The 24,825-nt window shown below is 35.3% G+C and overlaps 2 protein-coding genes across 2 annotated transcripts; one reads left to right on the forward strand and one right to left on the reverse strand.

Annotated features, from left to right (window-relative positions):
• Positions 1–1,925: 1,925 nt before the first annotated feature.
• On the reverse strand, positions 1,926–14,374 carry LOC100373961 (uncharacterized). The gene is made up of 10 exons (XM_085491583.1): positions 14,048–14,374; positions 11,692–12,253; positions 11,299–11,447; positions 10,821–11,103; positions 9,266–9,392; positions 8,361–8,617; positions 7,503–7,658; positions 6,040–6,197; positions 4,505–4,693; positions 1,926–3,840 (listed from the first exon to the last, which is right to left on the reverse strand). The coding sequence occupies exons 1-10, from the start codon at positions 14,202–14,204 to the stop codon at positions 3,455–3,457; spliced, it is 2,424 nt and encodes an 807-aa protein (XP_085347709.1). The 5' UTR covers positions 14,205–14,374; the 3' UTR covers positions 1,926–3,454.
• Positions 14,375–14,600: 226 nt separating this feature from the next.
• LOC100373807 (uncharacterized) lies at positions 14,601–23,735 on the forward strand. Its single transcript, XM_085491592.1, has 6 exons — positions 14,601–14,968; positions 17,496–17,693; positions 18,381–18,642; positions 18,731–18,915; positions 19,139–19,308; positions 21,430–23,735. The coding sequence occupies exons 1-6, from the start codon at positions 14,701–14,703 to the stop codon at positions 21,649–21,651; spliced, it is 1,305 nt and encodes a 434-aa protein (XP_085347718.1). The 5' UTR covers positions 14,601–14,700; the 3' UTR covers positions 21,652–23,735.
• Positions 23,736–24,825: the final 1,090 nt, after the last annotated feature.

Here is a 24,825-nt window from a genome sequence, read left to right on the forward strand (position 1 = left end):
CACACTGCTAATTGTTTTCATTTTCGAAGGCTAAAGCACAGTCCCTCTATCTGTAGAGGAACTGTGGCTAAAAGTTTCTGAACTGTTTGGTGATTGGTGTTGAATGTCAAATTTACACCTCTGTTCTTTTTTACCTCCGTGCTTGCAGCTTGATCTGCGTAATAATTTATGAAATAAGAATCCGGCCTTGGTCAATGTGTTTCCACCGAGTAAAGTTTTAATATGATGTTATGACAATCACGCCATGGATCACGCTAACTCGAGTCCACTCTGAATTTATCTGTATGTGTGTCGATCTCGATTATTTTTGTTATCCAATTAAACGCTGCTTTTAAACGCTCTTGCCCTCGCCGTGACCCGACCCGTTCACCTATTTCAACAAAATGTCAATTTATTTCCACGCCGCTGTCATTTATTTAGTAACTGTGATTTGTCGTTTTTCACTGTAGTCTAAAGTTTAGAATGTTCTCTTTTATTTTAATTTTGAAAGTTTTACTCAGACGATCGATGAAATAAAACGAGACAATTCCGACGTCAAATTCTATTTTGCCCAGCGACAGTGTACAAATGTGCGCCGGTGTCGGTGACGATCACGGTGACCAGCTACACCAGAACGAACATATTTCGCATCAAACTCAACCCCATGCAACAAAAATTGATACTATGTGTTCCATTCTTCGACGAAAAAGTACATAAGCGACAATTTAGTCAAAGATGAGAAAACTGCACAAGAAATTTGCCTTATTTACACCTATCGGCAATGCAAGCTGCCATGCGACTTCCCCTTCTGACGTCACAAGGGGAATTTCTGTATGCAAATGAGAAGCTAATGAGAAGCCTCGTTTTAAAATACCCAAAAATAAAGTTGCTGTAGACTGGGTTAAAACACTTTTTCACTTAAAAAAATAATTCATGCTTAGAAACATAAAAATTAATAATATTTATGTATCAATGGATAATTTTAGGCGTGAAAATAGCAGCCATTTCACAGGCACTTTAAAGTGCCTGAGCAATGCCCACCCTCACGTTTCCCATTTTAGATCTGTGTCCTACTGAAATGGACAGTATTGATTTTTTTGCTGAAAATGATTACTCGTATCCAAGTAAATTTGGGATATTTCTCGTGTTGTAGCCACGCCCACCTATCCTGAAACAGTCGACTGTTTCCAGATTTCAGACTCGCCGAAAGTGCGCCACCAAATGACAAAATGTGAGAGGAAGTCATACCCCTGAGCAGTAATAACACTGGTCATTCAGTATACTTTTAAACGATATACATTTTTCGGTCGGAATTTTTTCTTTTTTTTGTTGTCTATTTTTTTTTTTGAGAGAGAGAGTTTTTAGGTGTTGTGTTGTGGGCAGTTGCAGTGAAACGTATAGTCATAGTGTATGTATTCACACATTTCTAATCGATCCGGAGGTGCGACATCAGTGGACGAAAGCCACTTAACCTCAGATTTTTTGTTTTTTGTTTTGGAAAAACTGTCTTCGTCCATGAAAAAAAAAAAGGTTTAAAGAGAAACGCCGACAACGTAAACCTGGCGCAACACTTTTGAAAGAAATAGATTCCGGACCAGCCCCTGATCACCGAGGCAGATTTTAGAAAAGAGAGAGACGTCCGTCAAGTGTTTCAAATCAGTTGACTTTTTTTGCGATCCAGATTATCGTTTTATAGAGACCATTTAGTCTCTCAGTGTTAAGTAAATTTTGACAGTGACACGAAAACGAAGCGTCGGGCAAACAGGAAATTACACAGCCCTTACACACTGCTAATTGTTTTCATTTTCAAAGGCTAAAAGTTTCTGAATTGTTTGGTGATTGGTGTTGAATGTCGAATTCACACCTCTGTTCTTTTTTTACCTCCATGCTTGCAGCTTGATCTGCGTAATAATTTATGAAATAAGAATCCGGGCTTGGTCAATGTGTTTCCACCAAATAAAGTTTTAATATGATGTTATAATTATATGTTATAACTCAAATCCACTCTGAATTTATCTGTATGTGTGTCGATCTCGATTATTTTTGTTATCCAATTAAAAGCCGCTGTTAACACACTTGCCCTCGTCATGACCCGACGCGTTCACCTGTTTCAACAAAATATCAATTTATTTCCACGCGGCTGTCATTTATTTAGTAACTGATTTGTCGTTTTTTTAGTGATCACTATAGTCTAATGTTTAGAATGTCAAAATATGTTCTCTTATTTTAATTTTGAAAGTTTGACTCAGACGATCAATGAAAATAAAACAGTGTAGTGACGTGCCGAGTAACCTGCTAAATAACGAGATTATTCCGACGTCAAATTCTATTTTGTCCAGCGACAGTGTACAAACGTGCGCCGGTGTCGGTGACAATCACGGTGACCAGCTACACCAGAACGGACATGTTTCGCATCTAACTCAACCCAAAGCAAAAAAAATTGATACTATGTGTTCATTATGGTCCATTCTTCCTCGACGAACAAGTACATAAGTGACAATTTAGTCAAAGACGAGAAAACTGCACAAGAAATTTGCCTTATTTACACGTATCGGAAATGCAAGCTGCCATGCGACTTCCCCTTCTGACGTCACAAGGGGAATTTCTGTATGCAAATTATTAACATAACAACATAACAACATAACAATTAATAATATTTATGTATCAATGGATAATTTTAGGCGTGAAAATAGCAGCCATTTCACAGGCACTTTAACTGATGTTGGACAACAGTGTTGTGAGCAGTTCTTTATGACTGGCATTGTTGAAAGACAGAATGCAACTGTCAGCACACCTCATCAGTGAGATATTACTATCATAACCATTCACACCAACAATCCAAGTTTGAGACAAAATTGACATTACAGTACTAAACGTATCATCAGTCCAACATCTAGAAAGTACATGCTTCCCTCTAAAGAAAACCAACACCTTGAATTTTAAATTGTAATAATGCAACTGAATGAATTTGATTAAGTTTTGATTGGAGGTAAAGTGCTCATTGAACTTTTTTAGCTGACAATATATCACTCTTTGTTTCTTCTGCTACCAACTCCCAGATTTTGACGAAGCACTTGTGTAACTCAAGTCACTGCATGGTTTGTACATGCACGTCTCACAACAAAGTGTAGCTGCATTACGTTGGTACATCACTTTTCAATAGTTCAATTTCAGTGTTCAGTAACTGTGCGAATAGTTAAGGAGACAATAACGTAAGAGAGTAAACCTTAAACACAAGTTTATATTTATTGAGAAAATGCACATGTAGAATTTTGTTGTAGGGTAGATCACTAGACACAAAATACAGTTATTAACTGCATAATCAGGGTTCCAAATTTGCTTGGAGGTTCCCCTGAACAAGGATCTGTTTAACTATATACATGAATCCTGCCATAGATCACTAATACAAAGCAGATATGTTTTGCCCAATCCTCCCGACTGCTCACCATTCTCCCAAATTGAATTGCCTGAAAAATCAACAGGTTGTTCTACATTCAACATAATAAATCATAAGGATATCAGCTTTACCATAATCTTCATCATCTACAGCTTTCTGTAATTCTTCCTCCAACTGCTTTATATTATCATCTGCTTCTTTACCTACTTCTGTCATCATGGATACTGCATCTGCCGCGGCATCAGTATAAACTGTGCCTTCTTCTTTTCTCAAAGTCAGACAGTAGTTTTTAAGGTTAGTTGGTTCATCAACGTCGTGTCTGATGCAGATTTCTTTGATTGTGAAATAGCAAGACAATAGCTTTGCCTCTAACAAGTGTCTATGAAATGTTGGTATTTCATCTACATCTAACTGTGCTTCTAATTTGTGAATTGTCTCAGTGGCATAATCTTTAAGTTCCATATCTGAGTGAGGAAATAAAATTCATCATTATACATCAAAAATAATAGAATTTACCTGTTCCAAAACATACATTGTATATCTCCCTTAATTTCAATGTTTAAATTTCCCCTTGTATGGGGTAACCTACATCACCAACATTGACACTTTCAAGGTTATTGACATCACATTTGAACACTTTTCTTTTTGTTTACATTTGACGCAATGTTATCATCCATAAAATTATTACTATAAAACAAAGATGTCATACATGTATGCACTGGCCACCACTGCTTGTTGATCATTATTGATCGCTGTATAGCCTTCATGAATACTTCATAAAAACATGTTCATTGTACGTACATGCTGTTAGGCTATATTTGACGTGTTCAATCATAGAGCAAAGTCCTAAGTTTATGTCAGTTCTATTTTTAGTATCGAATCAATCCCATTCCAATGAACAATGATATTGACAAATTTTTAAAATGTAAACAATGAAGACCATTCTTTTCTTATTAGGTCATAGCCAATATAAACTAATCAAATAATACATGTATTTCAAATTTGTCTAAAACAGATTTTACATGTGTTATATATCTGGCATGGAACCCATTTTGACAACTGCTAGTTATGGCAACTCAAGATATTAAGCAATAACAATAGTAAATGTATTTTCTAGTACAAAAATACCTATTTCAAAATCTTGTTTTTGTAGAACCTCCTTTAGTGCATTGTACTTTTCCTGTAGTTTATCCACTAGCTTGCTATCGTTGGTGATGTCTTTAACAGTTGATTCTAACTGTTTCTGTGTCTCTTCTCCATTGCCAATCAACTCTTTTACCTCATTTGCAAGCCGTTTTGCTTCCACAAAATTTCTTCCTGTGTCAATACAAGTGTATCTTAATTACAGTTGAAACATATCGCCTGCATGTTTTGTCCAATTCTTTTTGTGGAGGTTTACATCAGGTTAAGAGTTAATACACTAACTGCAGCCACAATTGCTAAGGGATCTAGGCATGTGCTGAAATATATAAATCTTTGTGTTTGAAGAGAGATTAGGGAAGTTGCATTCACGTTAGTCGGGACCCACTTGAGACTAACTTGCTTGTGCCGAAATCACGCCTTCATTCTTCAACCTATTGTTTGACCCAAACATAGAAAACAATACGCATATGATGCTAATAATAATTGCTATATTGAAATTATATATATTTACTGTTATGGTATTTATTATGAGTCATCGTGCACATGAACGATATGAATCAGTATATGTTCTCTTAAATTCACCACCCAGTGTGTGATTTTTGCTCGTGCTGAGTGTTCAGGCAGCAAATCTCGACACTTGCCGAGTTTCTGTCCTGAGATCAAGTTTTTTTCGGCATGTGCCAACTTGGTCCTGAGTCTTTACATTGTAGATATGTTAGTCTAAGAGGTAAAAACCTCCAGTACTCTCAATATGAAATGCATGGAAAGGTGAGGGCAAACATAGCTACTTCTCATTTTTTATATTTTTTAGTCAAAACATATTTTATGCATTTTATATATTTACATGTATGCAAAAAGTGAATGCAACTTTGTGTGTGGCATATGGAAGTAATGACTATTGTCTGTGTTGTGTGCATTTGTATTACTGTTATTCAAATCTTAAAGTCAATTGCTCTACTCCATAATTAATCATAGATAAGAAATAGGTCTATAAGTCTATATACAGCTAATACTGAGAAGTAAGAAATATAATATTGTTGTCATTAAATATTTAGACTAGTAAAATCTAAGACTCTAGTGTCTTTGGTATGATAAACTAGTAAACCTTATAGAATGGATTCAGTAAGCTATAAACCAAATGTTGTGTCATTATCATAACAATTCAAAAATGATGAGTTTATCTTTAAATTTTTGTATGACTGCAAAAAGATAAACCTGTGTTTTATATATTTTATATTATAAACAGCTTTCTTGCACTATACAGATTGACATTTGAACTTGAAGTTAATCCATAGACCCTGCCACAACAGACTGTGGGATCTATATGCCTAAACTAAGAAGCTGTATTGAGCACTCATGCCATGTTTAAACAATGGAATTTCATTTCTATTGGGGAAACGGAACATTATTTTTTTTATTTACTGGTTTAGAAGTCAAATATGTACAAAATACACTAGCACACACAAATTAAATAGATTTCAAATGAACACCTGGGATGGAAGTAGGGGAGTGGCCATTACCTGTAACAGCTAATTTTTTGGCTTCATTCAGACTGTTGATTTGTTCTTCAATGTCATTCACTTTCTTCCTCAATGATGTCACCAAGGTTTGTAATTTAAGAACATGTGTTGTTTTTTCTTTCACGTCAGTTTCCATAGTAGTTACTTTCTTTTTCATGCTGTAACACAAACATATAATAAATAAAAGAATGAACTAGAACCATGGGCAATCAAACAATTCATTGCATTGTACACACAATGTCATTCTCAGACGCAATAAAAGTGCCCTCTAACTGCATATTTAATGTAGTCCTTTCCTTATATAACAATCTGCATTATAGTTGGGGTAGAGGTAGAGATTGGCAGTTCTTTCAGAGTCTGCGAAAGAAAAGATGTAGTATTGTTTTTTGTAGTGGAATCCCAAGAATTAAAAAATTTACATGATAGTTGCACATGCAATAGGTGATTTTAGATTCACTACGTGATCTAGTGTATTGCGTGAAAAGAGCGAACTGAATGTATGCCACGGAAATTAAACGATTTGATTTTGAATTCAAATTTCGTTTTTATAGCTTAATGTTGGAATGCCGATCTTTGAGAGGGGAAGATTGTGTTAAGATACCCTTACCTAAGATACCAATCAATATTGAACATCATCAAATGTTTATATTAATAAGCGTGTAAATACACTGTACTTTCCCGTTTGTCAAATCCCATGTGATGTTTAATGTAATTACAATTTCACACATGCTGTGAGATCTCATGATGAATGGAAAATGGTCTAGTAGACAATATTATCACCATAACTAATTTTATTACTTTTTGTTAATGACACAATGGAATCGGAATGTTTATGCTAGTTTTAAACTGTTCAGCCACTCAGATGTTTCCAGTATCTCTTTATTACTAATAGCTTACTTAGTCTTAAAATTTATGTCATCAGAATAAAAATAGCATTGCACAGCCTGTGTATGCATCAAGCATAGATAAAAACAAAAGGAATTTAATTTATGTGGCATGAGGGCATAAGATCGTTTGTTTAGTTCATTTTAAGAACATTATTTAAGAATAATATATACTGCCTGCACTGCAGTGAGTTATGAATATATTCTCAAACATACATGCATGTCATAAGCCTCATGGCTACACTCGTACCAAATGTAAGATATTCTTTGATTGTGTGATGTACTACTGCCAAGTTACATGCATGGCTGCTGGCTGTACATATGACAAAATCCAGCATATAAAACTAAAAGAGATGTCTTCTGATAAAGAAACAATTCGTTAGTGAATGAATCTCGGCCAGTGGAATTGGCCTTCCCATTGAGTCTGTGGCACACTCACCCAGGGTAGGGGTCGACCCTTTGATGTTCAGCCTAATGCGACAACCACTATGCTACCAGTGACCGGCAGTAAATTGTTTATACAAATGAAAAAAGTTGACTGTTGTAATAAAAACATCACAATGTAACAACAATTCTTACTCTAGAAAAACTTCATTATTTTTCCTCTGTAAAGAAGGCCAATCTAAGTCTTCTTGATACAGTTGTGTTATCTTTGATTGGACAGCCATTAATTGGTCAATGCATTTCTCTTCTTGTGTTACCTTCCCATCAATCACATCTATGATACTTGAAAATCTAAAATAAAAATTAATTATGAAATTATGGTATTATGGAGTTGCTTTTCAGTGTGCCACCTAAAAAGACTGATTTTGTATGGATTATGAGTCAATATGGAATGCCAAATATCAAGTTGGTTCAGCTTGTTGACTGGTGTGCATAGAGATCTTCAATCAAGATTGTATATGGTTGGTCCGAGAGCGACTCCGAAGCTAACAAAAATGTCATAGCCTCTGATCTCCTTTGTTTTCACGCTTGCTCTGTTTACCTCAAGTACAGTATAATTTTTAAGAAAATTTTTCAATGTATTATTTTCTGTTGCGTCAATGACATGCAAGGGAATGAGCATAACTACTGATATTTGCATCACGAAAAATCTGTGTGTCAGAGACGCGTCATATTGCTTCAGAGGGCACACACTTGATCAACAGACCATACTCATTTGCATTTGTCACAGTATTCCCTGTCTCAAGTGACTTTGCAGTGGTGCTGGATTTATGAACTATACCAACATCAAGGTATTGACTATATTGAGTATTGAATAGGTACTCTACAAGCACACCGCATGCCTAGCGACTAAAGCCAAAAGCTGCAACAAACAAGCTTACCTCATTAATGTTTAACAACAACATAAATCTATTAAAGTTTCCTGTAACTTGAAGTTCTGTTAAATGTTAAAGCGCGGTGGTCGTTGAAAATTCAATTAATTTTTCTCCTTACTTGAAATCTTCTTTTTCAAATTGTATTTTCAGACTTTCTGTTGTTTCCTCCATCTTCTTGAATTGAGTCATTTCATCATTGAGATTCTTTTCCTTGCTTTCAATATTGTTCCGCTCTTCTTTTAATTTGATAGTCTCCTCTGCAAAATCAGCTGTTACAATGGAAATGTTTGCATCTTCTTCTGAAATCCCATTAGTTATTTCATTTTCTTTTTTTCTGAGTGCTGATAATTTCTGCTCAACCTCTAAAATTTCATTCTGTAAAAGCAAAACGAATGAAAGCAGTTAATCAATAGAAAATATACATAATTATTATACATCTGTCACCGTAACGCCATAAGTTACAGCGTGCCGTAATTTTGTGGTATTTTACAGGGTATTTTCATCCTACCATATAAGGAATTGAAAATTCCAAATATGGAATGATTATGCACGTAATTGTCTTCTAATAATAAAAACAAACATGGCTGCCACCAAGGTTTGACCGAACTCCACACAAAGAAGTTCGCTGATTCTGTTACAAACTTTTTGAATTTCGGCATTCCCATGATGTATCCTTGGAAGGAAAAGATGTATTCTAATCAGGTTATTATGAGGATACCTCAAAGTATGTACTCAGCTGTCACTGCGCGTCGGTCGATACTTTCGCTGTACTGTCTTTGTGCATACTTTGAGGTATCCTCGTCATAACCTCATAATCTTTTCAGAATTATCAATTCCTAGCAATAGAGTATAGTCCGAGAATAATCTTGTATTAAAATTAGACAAATGAAAACAACTCTTCAAAATAAATTTAACTGTGGCATCATATCAAATGATAAGATAAGTAGGTTGAACTGCTTATAAATAATGAAATAAGTTTAGAAAGATAGATAAAACACTAATCAGAACTAAAAAGAATTTTACCTGAACATGAGAGAGCTGTTCTTGAAGTTCACATTTCTTTTCAATGTATGATGAGCATCTTTCTGCAATTTTACATTCCAATTGTTTTTCACATTTTTCTAAATGTTCTTTATCAATTGACAAATGACTGCAAAAAAAAACCAATTCATATATATGTTACTGTATGACAGGCTTCTTTATGTATCTCGTTTGATTTAAGTGATGCTGATGGTGTGAAAAGCGACTTGCTGATCAAATAAATGAGTCGTTTATTTAATGGCTGAGTAAATAAATGTTTTTTTTCACTGATTTTTCATATATATTACAAACAAAAAGGAGTTATTTTGCAAACAAATTATTTTGCACTGGATTTTAATAATGTTCTTCAGAATCATATTTTGTTGTTATTTTTTTTAAAAACGTTTTGCATGGATCAACCAGCCAAGGTGAACATACAAGCAGCTGCACCAAGGTTCCCCCAAAGTTGCATTTGTTAGTCAATGAATCTCGGATTTAGCCTTCCCATTGAGTCTGTGACAATCCCTTCTAATGTTAACCAAAGGTAAGATTTGAACTCTGATTAACTGATCATGAGTCTGATAAAACTACCACTATGCTACTGGTAACCGACATGATGTTAGCAAATGAAAATATTCTAAAGTGTTTTCAGAGAAAGAGAATATATAATTCCACAAATTATGGCTAGCGAATTAGTGACATTTAGATTTTCGAATTGGATGGAAAATTCCAATTCATTATTTATTCATTATTTAAATTTTTCAGCTATTACCGGAGATCAATTCATTAGGTATAAATTACCTGTGTAGCCATAGGGAAATGTGGTTGGTGGTTGAAAATTATTCGTAAATCATACAACCACAGTTATTTGAATATACACTTCAGGAATCCAGTGTCAACAAAAATTGACCCATAAATTACAAAAAGGAGCATTTCAGGTCATGTAAATGGATATTTTTAATAGTGAAAACATAATTACCATATTTGCTCAATTAGTAGCGCATATGTTTATAAGTGAATGTCAGTGGTGTGTCTATGGCCAAAATAATAAGTAATAATTGAATGGTCCAGTTTATAACAAGTAATTGCATTACATATAGTTCTCATGAGTTATCAAGTTTAGGAAATATATTAAGTACATATTATCAGCATCATGGCTGCCAGTTGAACATTTTGAATCACATCACAGGTGATCATTTATTTGTACTTCTGCACTAGCACAAATACTGTATATTAATATTAATATTAATAGCCAGATTACTATATAGTGCTCAAATTTAAACGAAGCCATAATGCTATACATATCCAACTCAGCAGGTCAAAATATATGAAATGCATTAGATGCATTTGAAGGAAATATTCTATGTTATTCAAATACAATTCAAAAACATAGAAAATAAAAATTCAAACACAGATAGATTGCCCATTGCCAACATTCAAATGCACTGAAAATCAGTGAGATTTTTGATAATTTCTGCATTTTCAAACCATAACAGTCACAAAACCTAAATGTCCCATCTCAATGCAACTTTAGATGAGCGAATCTATAAATACTTACCTTGTAGCTTTTAGTAGCTGTACTCTTTTCAACTCTATTACTTCTTCCTCTTTAGACAAACCCTCAGCAAACTTCCTCCTCTTTTCTTCTAATTCATTTTCCTCTTTAGTCTTGTAAATGTTCATTTTGTTCAAATTCTCTCTTTTCAGTTGAATTTCTTGACTATACAGACTAGATATAGTGTTTGTGAAACTTGTTATTTCCTCTAGCGATGGCAATGTAGTTTGTGACATGGACTCTATTTGGTCATGTAGCGCTTGGATCTTGTTGTCAATTTCCACAGCTGTGCATAAAAAAGTTGACATTATTACTGATAGTGGTTTATTAAGAGTGTATTAAAAAAGTTACTGAAAGAAACAAAGACATTCCACATTTGCTCCTCTGAGAACAGATTCAGGTAAAATAAAAAAAACATGACAAACTGCCAACCTAGTCACCCCTTGAAAATATAACTGTTCAATGGGATATATATGCTCACCTTTTTCAAAGTCTTCATTCTGCAAAGACTGTGCCTGCTCATCTTGTAATTTCTTCACTTCCATAATTTTTCCTAATTTTTGAGCATTTACATTGATGTAGCTGTCAAGTAAGTACTGTTGCTTTTTTTCAACTTCTAATATATCCTCTCTATTATATAACATGAAACAAAAATACTGACAAATCACTCTTTTTTGGCCTGATCAAAAATTTAATAATTTTTAGTTTGAACACATACAACAAGTTTTGTCTAGTTGAGCTTGTATATCCAAATTTATGAACTATTATGTTGCCTTATTGGATTTGTAATCTTGGTTTTCTTCACATGTAGGACAAGGTTTCTCCTGACTCTTACAATGTCAAGAGTTTGAAAAATCCAGGCTGAAATGCTTACCTGATACTGTTAATATTTGCTTCACTTGTTTGTAAAAATAACTCAAATTCTTCATTCTTTGTTAAATGAATTTCATAGCGCGGCAGCTGACTGCTAGAATCAATTGGTTTATCGCCATTGTGAGGTTCTGAATCTACTACATCATCTTTGGGATCGTAAGATTCATCTCCAATAAAACTGAAACCACTCTTACATCCATCAATAGATTCAACAGCCTCTGTCTTAACATCATTATCAGCAACTTCATCATCCTGCTCTTCATCAACACATTTTCGGACTTCACATTCATCTTTTTCATTGTTATCAACATCATCAGTTTGCTCTATCTGAAAGTTCAACTCCAAGCCTTCAAGGTCAGAACTGAATTTACTCTGCAAAGGTTCAATATGTCCTGTAAAATAAGTTATGTTTTCTGCAGAATTGTGTCCTAGTTTATTAAGTTCATCCTCATTGTGACACTCGTCATGTAATGTTGAGTCAACTGTTTCTTGTGAAGCTGTATTTTCACTGTTGATGGAACCACTCAAAACTGTGTCACTTTTAACTATATCAGTATTTAGTCCTAGAAATAGAAAACCAATTGTTATTCATCTGTGTTTATTGTCAATGGATGAGAGCACCTAAAACTTGCATGCTCTCTGGTTTCATTGTCACCATGTGTCTAAGAAGGAAGGGATACAATACCAATGTGAAAAATATAAATTTTCTATTTAAGATAGTTTACGAGGTATTTTATGAGCAATTCTATTCCACTAGCTAAAGAACGACTGGTTTGTCCGCCCTCTTATGTTGTGGCTGCACACTCAGAAAAGAATCAACCAGGAAACTTGCTGCAATTTTAGAAGCTCCGATTGGCCCGTGTTGCACTATGTTATGGCCAAGAAGCTGCAGGTCCAAATCTAGAGCAAACACTTATATATTTATATTAATATCATTTCTATAAAATCTAATAATATTCTGAGCGATCAAAAGAAGCATATTAAAATAATAATGTTATTTATCCCACCACAGAACTAGAATGAGAGTGGATTTCAACTTTTAATCTACCAATTCATACCACACATGTCATTTTAAAGGGCGGTAGTCGCTGCGCTGCGCATGTGCGACATATGTGTTGATAAACATTGATTTTCCCACAATCCATTGCGCTCTTCTAATTGAAGTACGATGTTTGACTTGGGTGTGACTTGCACTAATTACCACTAGTGACTTCTTCGATACCTTCCAATCACCTGAAAATACCTAATTAAAGCTTTGTAACGTTTCAGTTTGTACTCGTTGATCTGCACAACAGTCAAAGTCGCCCTCTTTGTTTATACAAGACCCATATATCTCGCACATGCGTGGCACGACGACTACCACCCTTTAAGTGATCTACCTTAACAGTATGTATCACAGAAAAACTGTTTGTTTACTCTACGTAGAGTCCTGCAGCTCTCTGGCCATGACAATAGTTTATTATAGTCCAATTGAAGCAGCTAAAACTGTAGCAATCAGAGAAATAGCTGTAGTTCATAGGCTCATGGTCAGTCGTATTTTTACTTAATGCTGATGTCTTGTCTGCATATAGTGTTCAACAAGAGAAAATGTTAAAAGAAACATCAACAATAACAAAATTAAAACAGGGTAATGTTGTAGATCAAAATCTACAGCTACCAGGAAACTGGAGGAACTCTAAACTCATCTATTGAACATGCACATTTCTTATCACAAGGAGCCAAGTAAGTTTATATAATCACTTGAATGCCCAGACTGTATGAGGGGATGAGCGAAGTGACAAAAATCAAAAAAAAAAAATCACTCAGAATTCGTGAGAAGAGCTAATATGTTTAGTTTCCATGATTTCTTTTACTGATACTGATAAAGTAAAGGTAAATCATTGGTGACTTATAGTTCCTCAGCTCCCAGTGATAATATAATTTCAAAGCAAGGAAAAAAAACTGTGAATACAACATTTTTTCATTGTGGTGAACCGTGATATAAAAAAATTGCAAGTTTGTAAAGAAAAATTGTTGGGTTATTACACCTGGTAGGGTTGTAATACACGCACAAAAAAAGGAGATGAAAACAGGGTGAAGCTATAAACTACTGTAAATGTTCTATCTTCGCTTGGAATTAATTTTCGCTGAAGGAATGATTCAGTGTAAATAAAATCCAGCAACTATATACATTTTTTCCTAAATTTTAAATTCGTCAAAAAAAATATATTTTATAGTTGTCAAAAAAATCAGAGAAGTAAATTCCATATAAAACACCCAAATAGTCTTTTCAGTGAAAATTAATTCCAGCTAAAATAAAGTATTTACAGTAATACATGTAGTTACTGTACTGCAGCTAATATGTCATACTAACGAACCCGCATCGAGAAGTGTCAATGAGCTTTGTTGAGCCCGTTGTTCCCCTGTTTTAGAAGTCGCACCGCTCTTCGATATCGAATCGGTTGACAAATGACTTGCAGTTGCACTTGCAGAAGAAGACGCGACCTTTAATTTCATGCCGCTGAACAGAGACATCGTTGAAATCAGTTTCTCCTTACTTTACAGCACAGGGAGGCGTGTTAGAAACAGAAAGATTCCGGGATACTATATATGTACACAATTCATTGCCACGACCCTTTACATACGAATAAACGGCGAGTTCTCTATGTCAGTAGTTGAACAAATAGTCTGCCGTCTGCCATTATTTTGTTAGTAACCTACTGCGCAACTCTCGTTCACATCTTCGATTTTAGTAACACAAGTAACTGTTCTTTTAATACGATTAATTGTCTTTGAGTTGACAATTACCTACTTATATAGATATAATACTAATATTGAACATTATACACCAATAAAGGTATATATTTTGATACATCAATTAAATTTTGGAATTATTTACTGCGAACGAGCCTAAAAAAGCCTTTACCTGCTTCCGTGTTTAGGATTGACACTGTTTACTTCCGCATTGTTGTCTGAACGACTCGGAGAATGTGATAGAAAGATAAGTTGTCCCGCATCTTCATAACACGCAATGCGTGTTCCACATTCAGTAGCTTTGTTGTCGATGGTGTATTTGTACCAATACTGTGGCGCCAGCACCGAGTTAGAGGGGCATAGCTGCAACGAAGATCCACAAGTGAAATATTCGTCGGATACGAACACCAGGAAGTCTGGAGACGGCACACAACATGATACACTTTTCGACAATATCGGTGCTGTGGAAACGTTGCAGTACATGATTAGTCCAGAAGACTTTTTTTCTAGATATGTCATAAAACGAAAACCTGTAGCCATTCGAGGTATTGCACTGCCATTTCTTTTCTTTACGGTTTAGGGGTTAATTTGACGCATTTATTAAAGCGCGGTGGTCGTCGCGCTGCGCATGTGCGACATTTGTGTTGATAAACATTGATAGGTTTGACCTGGGCGCGACTTGCACTGATTACCGCCAGTGACTCCTTCGATACTTTCCAATCACCTAAAATTACTTAATTAAAGTTTGGAAACGTCTCAGCTCGTACTTGTTGATCTACACACAGTCCCCGTGATCTGCAGAACAGTCAAAGTCTTTGTTTATATAAGACCAATATATCTCGCGCATGCATGGCGCAACGACTACCGCCCTTTAACAACCAATCAATAAAGACAAATTGAAACCGAATGTTAAAGCATATAATGAATTATCGGAATATATATGTTATTTGTGTCTCTGTACTTTCCGATTTAAAAAAATTCTATAACGTTTATACCATGAAGATATATATATATATATATATATATATATATATATATATATATATATATATATATATATATATATATATATATATATATATATATATATATATATATATATATATATATATATATATATATATATGTTACAAGATATGTTAATTCTTTACAAGTACTTGAATGCCCCATCTTGCAGACTTGTTACTTAGGCCAATCTGATTAAAATCCGATGTAGGTATGAGGCTCCAATTTTTTTTTTCATTTTTTTTTGTGTGTGACCCTTTATATTATATTTATTTGTATTTTAGTTTGAATATGTCGATTTTTTGTTTTTTCTTGCCGTTAATCAATTCTTAGAAAATAGTGTTCCATTCGCCTCTAACTAGAAAAAAAAAAAAAAAAATGGAGCCTCATACCTACATCGGATTTTTACCTTGCCCATACCATTAAAGATGGAAGGGAAAGGTATATTAAGGGAAAAATTTTGTCCGTCGTTGTCGTTGTTGTTGTTGTTGTTGTCATTGTCGTCATCATCGTCGTTGTCGTTAATAATTGTTATTGTGTGCATAATAACTTTACTAATTCTATTCCAAACTTTATCAAACTTGGTCACCTTATTCATCAGTATAAAGTCTTCCCTGAGTTTGAACAACAGATGTCCTGTATGAAAATATCATGCAAAAATTGAGAAAATCTGATAAAATATTTTGACTGTTTCTACTTGACTGATCACTGGTGATACACATCAAAGGTCACTGCTCTCAGTGGAAATATGCATTGTTATATGTGTTCAATGAAGCAAATGATTTATCTTGTAATAATATCCTTGGTAATGTATCTCAGAATCGCATACTGGGTTTCAAAACCAACTCATGGAGAGATTGCACAGTCTGATACACATTTGCAAACCTACCAATAAAATCTTTACAGAAAACAAGATGTCAGAAAATCAATATAAGCACTCCTATGAACTGGGTACCTAACTTTGATCAAGATCTGAAGCTAATAGAAAATCTGTTTAGTTCAAAGTTATCAAATCAAAAACAATACATAAAAAATACATTAAAAGCAAAACATTTCATCCACATTTTAAAGAGAAAATTATTCTAAAATATATGTATTCTGTATTTGACAAACAGTTCATTCGACAAATAAAAACTCACAGGAATATGTTTCAGCTATTAGAACAGAATGATAGAGTTTTGTATAATACTAGTTTAAAAACGCACTTCAGAGATTGCAGTGTTTGAAGATGTAGATTCTCAGGAGGCAACAGTACTGTTGACTTCTCCCTCCACTGGACACCAACTATTTAAATTGATTTGCATACAAAGCAGAGCTTGCAACATGATAGCTATTCATAAAGGGTGTTTGTTTTTTTTACTTTTCATATAATACAGTAGTCACACAATGAGGCAGTTTATATTTGTCTCAGTGAATCATTCATTTTTGACAGACACCTGTACAAAATACTTGGACTAAAGCCAGCTAAATTTTTCTGTTATCTTGCATGTTTTATGAATCTATTCACATCTAAATGCAGCACTTTTTTTTTGCAATGAGACATTTGTTTTTATTCTAAAATATCTCAATTACTTTCAATAAAGCTGGAAATTATGTTCCTTAAAATAATTAAACAAATAAGGCACCAATGTTTTTGTAAGATATTTACATCTTTTAAGGACATTCGGTAGACTGATTCCCCACTGTTGGTTCAACCCCAAAACTTGTTTGTATTCAAAATTAATTATGACAATGCATATTTATATTGAACCAAACTATGATAAAGGGAATTATATTATATAACAAAGGGCAAGGTCACCAGAGTTCAACTATGTTAATCAGATTGATTTTAGGCGTACTTATTTCGGCTATACGGACCGCTAATTGGTATGCAATTACAACATTACATGACTCATCTGAATTAAATTGCACCTTCTTCGATGGGGATATGATAGGCTGTATAACTATGATAATGATTATACATGATAAAAATGATAATTCTCCATCAATGATCTTCATCTCCTTTTTTGACAGCATTTATTCTAATAATTCTGTTAAAACAGTTTTCATTTTCTTGTTTTTTGGAAGATGTGGTTAGATATTGGCCTGCGTTTAGCGACTGGACAGATAAGTACTTATCCCACGCATACCATGGTGTAGATGTATTCGTTAAGCGACCCCATGATAAAGACGAAGAAGGAATAACTATGACTATTGAAAATTTCATGGAATCCTATGAGAAACATCATCTTGAGTTCTCGCACGAAATCGTGTCGAAGTTACATGGTACGTTTACGAGACTTAGGCGAGTGAATGACAAGTTATCGCCTGCGTCGACGACCGGGGGTGGGGGGGGGGTGTCTTTACTTCCACATTAATTGGGTAAGGGTGTGAAGCCCACCTCTCGTAAACCATACTCACTTATAAACCATCTTTTCTATTTATATACCCACTTCTAAACACAAGTGTTTTCAACGAAAAAAAAACACCCAGCTCACAACTTTCGCAACCAGTGAGCGCATCTAGGCAATGCATTTTATTCAGCTTTTCCAGTATTTGGCTTTGAATATAAGGACCTGTGAAAAAGTAAATGAATGCTACACACTTCTAAACCAAACCACTGATAAATGACCACCCACTTCTAAACAAAATAACATGAAATGAGACCCCAGTCAGGCGGCACATACCCGTATTGCACTTCTATGCAAGTAGCCCCCCCCCCGGGTCCACGACGACTACGTGCATACCTAGTAGATATACGTTGAATTACATCACATGTTGAAGGTTTGCTATGCTACTCAAGCTAGTGATTGTTGGCATCAGCAGGCGGAGCTGAACTGAGTGCTTGAAATCAATTATTGGGATTTTTACGCATTCCTGTTCTTTGCACTTCATATTAACATAATAGTGTATATAACCACAGTCCCCCAGAGGGACTGTGATGTAACTAAAAGCCTGTGTTCTCTATTGCAGACAGCGTTATTCTACCAACGTGTTTACGGTGCGACAACATGTATGTACAGAAAATGGGTAGCTTTTTGAAGATAGGTAGTGGTGGGACGAGTACCTCTGTGCACATAGAAGATGACGACGTCTTTTTGTGCGCTGTAAAAGGCAACCAGACCGTGACTCTCGTGTCGCCCCTATATAGTAAAGACGTGTACGGCGACGACGGAGACCAACTAGGCGTATCTCCCATCAGTTTCACAAATATGGATCTTGAGAAATTTCCTAGGTATTTAATTATTAGCATTTTAATGACGCGTGTCGATATTTTGCACATTATTAAACACTGTTAATATATCTCTTTTGGGTTTCCATAGAGTAAGGCATGCCCACCGGCTAAGCATTGAGTTAAACGAGGGCGACACGCTCTTCATCCCTCACTTGTGGTGGCGACATTATTTGTTACACGAAGGGCACCACAAGATGGTGAGTTTTAAGTGGAAGCTGAATAGAAACGTTATCGCGGGCGTGGCGAATTATCAGGACCAAGCACATGCAGATGGTATGTTCATGATGTCTCCCTCCAATTAGTATATAATCATTAACATATTTAATGAGTTGTTCACATTTTCCGCGTATATTTTTTAAATTTCTTATATCCTACTTAATTTATTTTATTTCCTACTTACTTATTTATTGATTTTTGATTAAGTTTTATGTTTTTTAAATGAATCGGTGATTTTCGAATGAACTAAACACATTCAATCAATTCTTGTTATTTATAGATTTATCTAGAAAGTTGTCGTTCAGCGATGCGTTGATACGTTACGAAGAATTCTTTCACAAAATCGTGGATATGACAGAGCGCCCCCAGTGTACAGGAATGGAACAACGTATGAGTGAATACGAATTTGAGTCGGCGAGTGACGAGACCCACAATGACCTAGACATGAAAGTAAATCGAAGTTGATGTACTCTTTTGATTGACGCATGTTTTAACTAGTTTTACGTAATGCATGTCATAGTTTATATTTGTCAATGTGGAACTTGAATTGGATTGGAACTTGATTCGTTTTTTTTTAAACGCCCAATGTCCAAATTTCTAGAAATTTAATATGGTTTTTCAGTATACGATTAGAGCTTAGTCGTAACACGGAGAGAAAGGGGTACAGGGTACAATGCAGGGCAGATCAGACAATAACAACTCCAGTTAGTCTACATGTTTTCTTTATAAAACCCATATATTTGTAATATACCATTTTCCGTTCTCTGCGAGATCCCGCGTTATGTATGAAATCGAACGTAAAAATCAATCTCCTTCCCAGAGGCCTTTGCGCTTTACGCAATAGTGCCTTTGCCACAGACAGCCTTCAATTTTGTGGTCAATCACCTCACTACGCACGGTCATTTTCCAGTAGTTGTTACACTGGCATCTGAAAATGTATTACAAAAACGGGAAAAAAAACGTATGTGACATCCGAACTATTTATTAATGTCAGACTTCAGTAAAAACGTAAATACGAAGCAATTTATCACGGACTATGTTTTGCAAGGTAATGTTATTGTAGTGAATTGGCGCACATGATAAACTAAAACTAGGGAAAACAGCGTTTTGTTTATGTACATAAGATGGGGGAAGAAACGTTAAACACTAATTTTTCTCGAAGGGATTTCCTAACAAATCCGTTCGTCTTGTTTTCTGGTGAATATTTCAATACTATTTGTAGCTTGAACGGATTCGATTATCCGCGTCTAACAGTTATAGAACACACAGGTTCTAATAAGTTTATAAAGTTAGTAATTTATTGTATAATGTAATGTCTTGATAACTTTGAAAGGACTGCACTTTCCAAGCGTAAAACATGTGTGTTTTAATTTAATTAACCGAACAGTTCTTTCAGATTTAGGACGTAAATCGTTTTATTAAAGTGATTCAAGTAACACGGTGGCTTAAGCGTAACTGTGTTAACCGACGGGGTCTTGTAGTTCGAACATATTCGAATATGCAAATGAGTTCTATGCAAAGCTGCTTTGTGCAGTGATATATAGAAGATAATATTCGGTAATCGTAGTCCTAAATAACACACACTTTCTTCTATGCTATCGATAAAGAGCCATTGCTCGAAACGTCTAGCTATTTTTAATAGTTATTTAGGCCTACGATTACCAAATATTATCTTCTATATATCATATTTATCAGTCCGAGCAGCGTTTATTTATTTATAAACTACTTTGTGCAGTGATGATAAGTAACGCGTATCGAACTGGGATTCGACAAACGAGAAAGTATTTTTGGGGTTATTTCCATGGTTAATAATGTGCTGTACACATTTGATGACGGTCAATTTTGAAAAAGTAAGGGTGTTCAAACGCAATATTCCCCTGTCAAAGATCGGCCTTTCGATGTGAGCTACGAAATAAAAAAGTTCGAGTTCAAAATCAAATCTTTCGATTTTTGCGGCAAAAGTTCGACGCGCGTCTTTCACGCGACTCGCGAGATCTCGCAGTTGAACGGAAAATCGTCTGTTTTTCAATGTTTATATTACACACAGAACTGTGTACTATCAGAGGTACATTACTTGGGGTTTGTAACTACGGTGACATGATACCAAGATCCCGTCACAATCTCGCTCTCGCATAAGCGTTCCAACTCAGAAAAAATGCGAATGCGCATGCCCGAGGTAACTAGGATATTGGGATGTCCAGGTGGATCAAAATAGCTGCCCACGATATGACGGATTACGAGAACTATATTTTCTGTACATTTTCGATGTATTACATTTTTCACTATGATAGTGACAAGAAAAGTTTATTTTTTTCATTACAAACCTTGAACATTGATACGCGTCATGTCAGAAGGTCGTAGCCTCAGTCTCGCTATCTACGAGAAGAGACTTGAATGGCATCTTGACATGATGTCACCATACAGTACTATGCGAGTTGCAAACCCCAAGTAATGTACCTCTGGTACTATTCATTGTATGAAGATATCAATGTAAAAATCCAAGAAAATTGTGCACGCAAAACAAAAACAAAAAACATGAAAAGTTATACTATACATATTATTTCTTCTCAGGAAGAAGAGCGTTGTTACTTCGATGTTAAGAATTTTAGGAGTCCATGTTATTTGACGAAGTGCATGGAAGAAAATGACAATGAGCTGGCATGTCTCAAAGAAATCTTAATTTATTGCTACGAATGGGAAGACAGGGGTTGTTTAGTCGACCTTCCCCAGACAATGAACAGATTATCCAAACGCAAGTTCGAATGGCTTCAGGGAAACACGCCTCGAAATTGAACATGTTCCAGTGCAAAGTGGGGTTCTTCTAGTTCAAGAAACATTGCTTGTTTTCAGCAGTTGATCACTGACTAATATAATGCTCAAGTAACTGCAGTCACCCAATAGCTAGTCAATTAATGAGATTCGTTCTTTATTGCCCGGCAATGTAATTTTAATGTCCCGGATGATGGACATTTAAGGTCACTTCATCCCAAGTAACCTCGTCCCAAGTCACTTCGTACCGCACGGCAACCTCGTCCCAAATCACTTCGTACCGCACGGCAACCTTGTCCCAAGTCACTTCGTACCGCACGGCAACCTCGTCCCAAATCACTTCGTACCGCACGGCAACCTTGTCCAAAATCACTTCGTACCGCACGGTAACCTCGTCCCAAATCGCTTCGTACCACACGGCAACTTCTAAGTCACTTACCAAGTCACATAGTCACTTTTCACTTCAGAACTTTATTTGATGACCTCAATTAATCCTAAAACTGAGATGTTTTTTTTTTCTTGCAAGAAGTTAAGTTGGTTGATTACAAGGGTTTATGTATTGTTATACGTTCATTCTTGTTTTAATGTGACTGTTTGGAAAGATTTACCTTTATTTTATTATTCGCGTGCCTGTCAGAACAACGATTTCGTATGATAAAATAATAATTGTAACATATGTAATACATTTCAGTACACAAAACTACTGGTGAACAAATTAGGTACAAAAATAACATTTGATACTTGTAGCTTTAGATGTGGTTCCGTTCAGTTCAGTCTCGTGGTCATAGGATATAAGCTGCGCTTGCGGTTACTGGACAGTATAACTTCCCGTAGCTACTGCACGAAAGAGCCGGCGAACGACTCGATAAATTCCAGTATGTGTTCATACAAATGATTTAGTCATGTCTTCATTGAGATGATTCCAACACACATTGTTATCACTGATTGATGTAAGTTATTACCGTTTTACCTTTTCGGGCTATGAACATATGCACGTGCGAAATATATAATCCATGATATTTCCTCTAATGTTGACGTCAGAAGACACTCTTGACTACCGCCAGAATAGCACCAGTTTCCACCTACAGCTCGGATTAATACAAAACTCTGCGCTGGTTGTTTACTGACGATTGACGTCAATCTCAGAGAAATTGTATATAAGAATACATGATTTTCGGAGATCGAATTTCGAAAGACGGGAAAAGACAGCTTTTTAGCACGTTGGCACACCTGATTAACATGTTGTTGGAAATGGCGTTGTGTTATTGTAGCTTCATCACTCATAGTCTCAAATTAGTTGGATTTGGGACTATGATGGCACATTTACACTTCTGACCTTTTGGTACGTAGTGACTCTGTATTAAGTTGCCTACGGCTCGGATTAATACAAACTCTGGCAGTGGTGTTTGCTGAGGCCAGTTTAAAAAGGAATATCGTTAGATCATATATAAAAATACACGATTTCCGGTGATCGAATTTCGAAAAACTGTCGTTTAAAAAAATTACTACTCAAAATATCCTATCATCCCGGCATTATAAACCTTAAATTGGCAAGCTGGTGAACCACGCGGTCTAATAAGTGAGTTTTTCCAAGCATCCAGTGATTATATACTACACTGTACTTATATGTCCTTTTAAATTAATAAAATGTTGGATAATAGTTCTTATCCAGAGGGTTGGTCTGAAGCCATTACCATTTCTTTGTTTAAACATGATTCGTCAGTCAGATTCACCGGATTATAGGGGCATCTCACTTCTAAGTATATTTGTGTAAAATATGCACATCCATTTTATTAAATATACGTCTGACGACGTTCAAGCAACTTTCAGAAAAGGCAATTCGACAATTGATAACGTTTTTACTTTACAGTCTGTGGTGCAGAAATATTTGTCAAAATAGAGGAGGGGGGTATTTACTTGCTTTGTGGATTTTTCAAAAGAATTTGACACTCTTGAGCGGAAAAGGATGCTATTTAGAATTTACTCTAACGTTAAAGATATAGTTTAAGATATTTTTGCGATTTGTGAAAATGACTTAACTTTTCTAAGATTAAAATTGTTGTATTTCAAGTGCAGAAAATAAATTTATAAAGAGGAAAACGACTAAATTGGCCCTGTGCTACCATGATTTTAAAATTAATTGTTAATATTCACAAATGTAAAAAAAAAAACGTTAATGGGTTTATGCAAACGTAAGAGTGAAATATCTTGCATGTAGAATGTGTTTAGGTGTCTCTCAAAATACCCCTAATTGTGCAGTAGATTGCACAGCGATGCGTCAAGTATTGGACCAAGTATATCAAAGACAAGGTGCCTCTATAAATGTTATTTGATGCTACACCACTTAGAAATGTCTCTGTCAAGAACGAGACTAAATTTGGGCCACTAATGTCAAACAACTAAAATATTATAGTGCAATATGCAAGAGGTCTGGGGTGCTAAAAATGTCTAACGTATTGACCCATTTCTTGAACATGAACGATAAATATTTCCCATGTCTGTCCCCACTCACAGGCGTATCGCGTATTCGTTGCTCGTCTCACTGTCTCAGGATAGAAACTGTCAGGAAAAATGAGACTGAAAAAAAGTGAACAAATCTATCCCTCATGTAAATATTTTAAAATTGAAGATATAATTTATTAATAATTTGTCGTTTTTTTAGAATCTTTAAAAAAATACAATCTAAGATAATATTTTAAAATTATATAATAATTGTGTTGACTTGATGAGTACGGTTGACGGCCACGTAGTACAACCTCATGCAGCATATCTCCTCTCTATCTGTATCACTCATTAATACTAAGAAATGCAATTTAAAAAAAAATAGTTGATTTTACTGCATGTTTTATTTATTTGTCCGGGTGACAGGCGTTAGACTACAATAAAGACCTGATAACAGATATAACATGTGCCTAGTTCCGGAGTTCAACAATTCCCGTCGAGCTATCAAAGTATACCGGAACATGCCCATCCGACTACTGCGGGTTACCACGACAACGGGTGGTATCTAAGTGGACAACGAAGCAAATAAACGTGACGATTATATTTCATTTCTGGTTGAACTTTATGATGACTGATGACGTCATCATCATGTTTTTTTTACCTGCAAACACACAATTCGTATACAACAAAGAAGAGATTCATTTATTTTGTCAAATGCAGAATCCGAATCAGTTAAAAATCCCCTGAACGGAATCA

Source organism: Saccoglossus kowalevskii, chromosome 2 (genome assembly GCF_978046115.1).
Source record: "Saccoglossus kowalevskii chromosome 2, keSacKowa6.1, whole genome shotgun sequence".
Classification (NCBI taxonomy): Eukaryota; Metazoa; Hemichordata; class Enteropneusta; family Harrimaniidae; genus Saccoglossus; species Saccoglossus kowalevskii.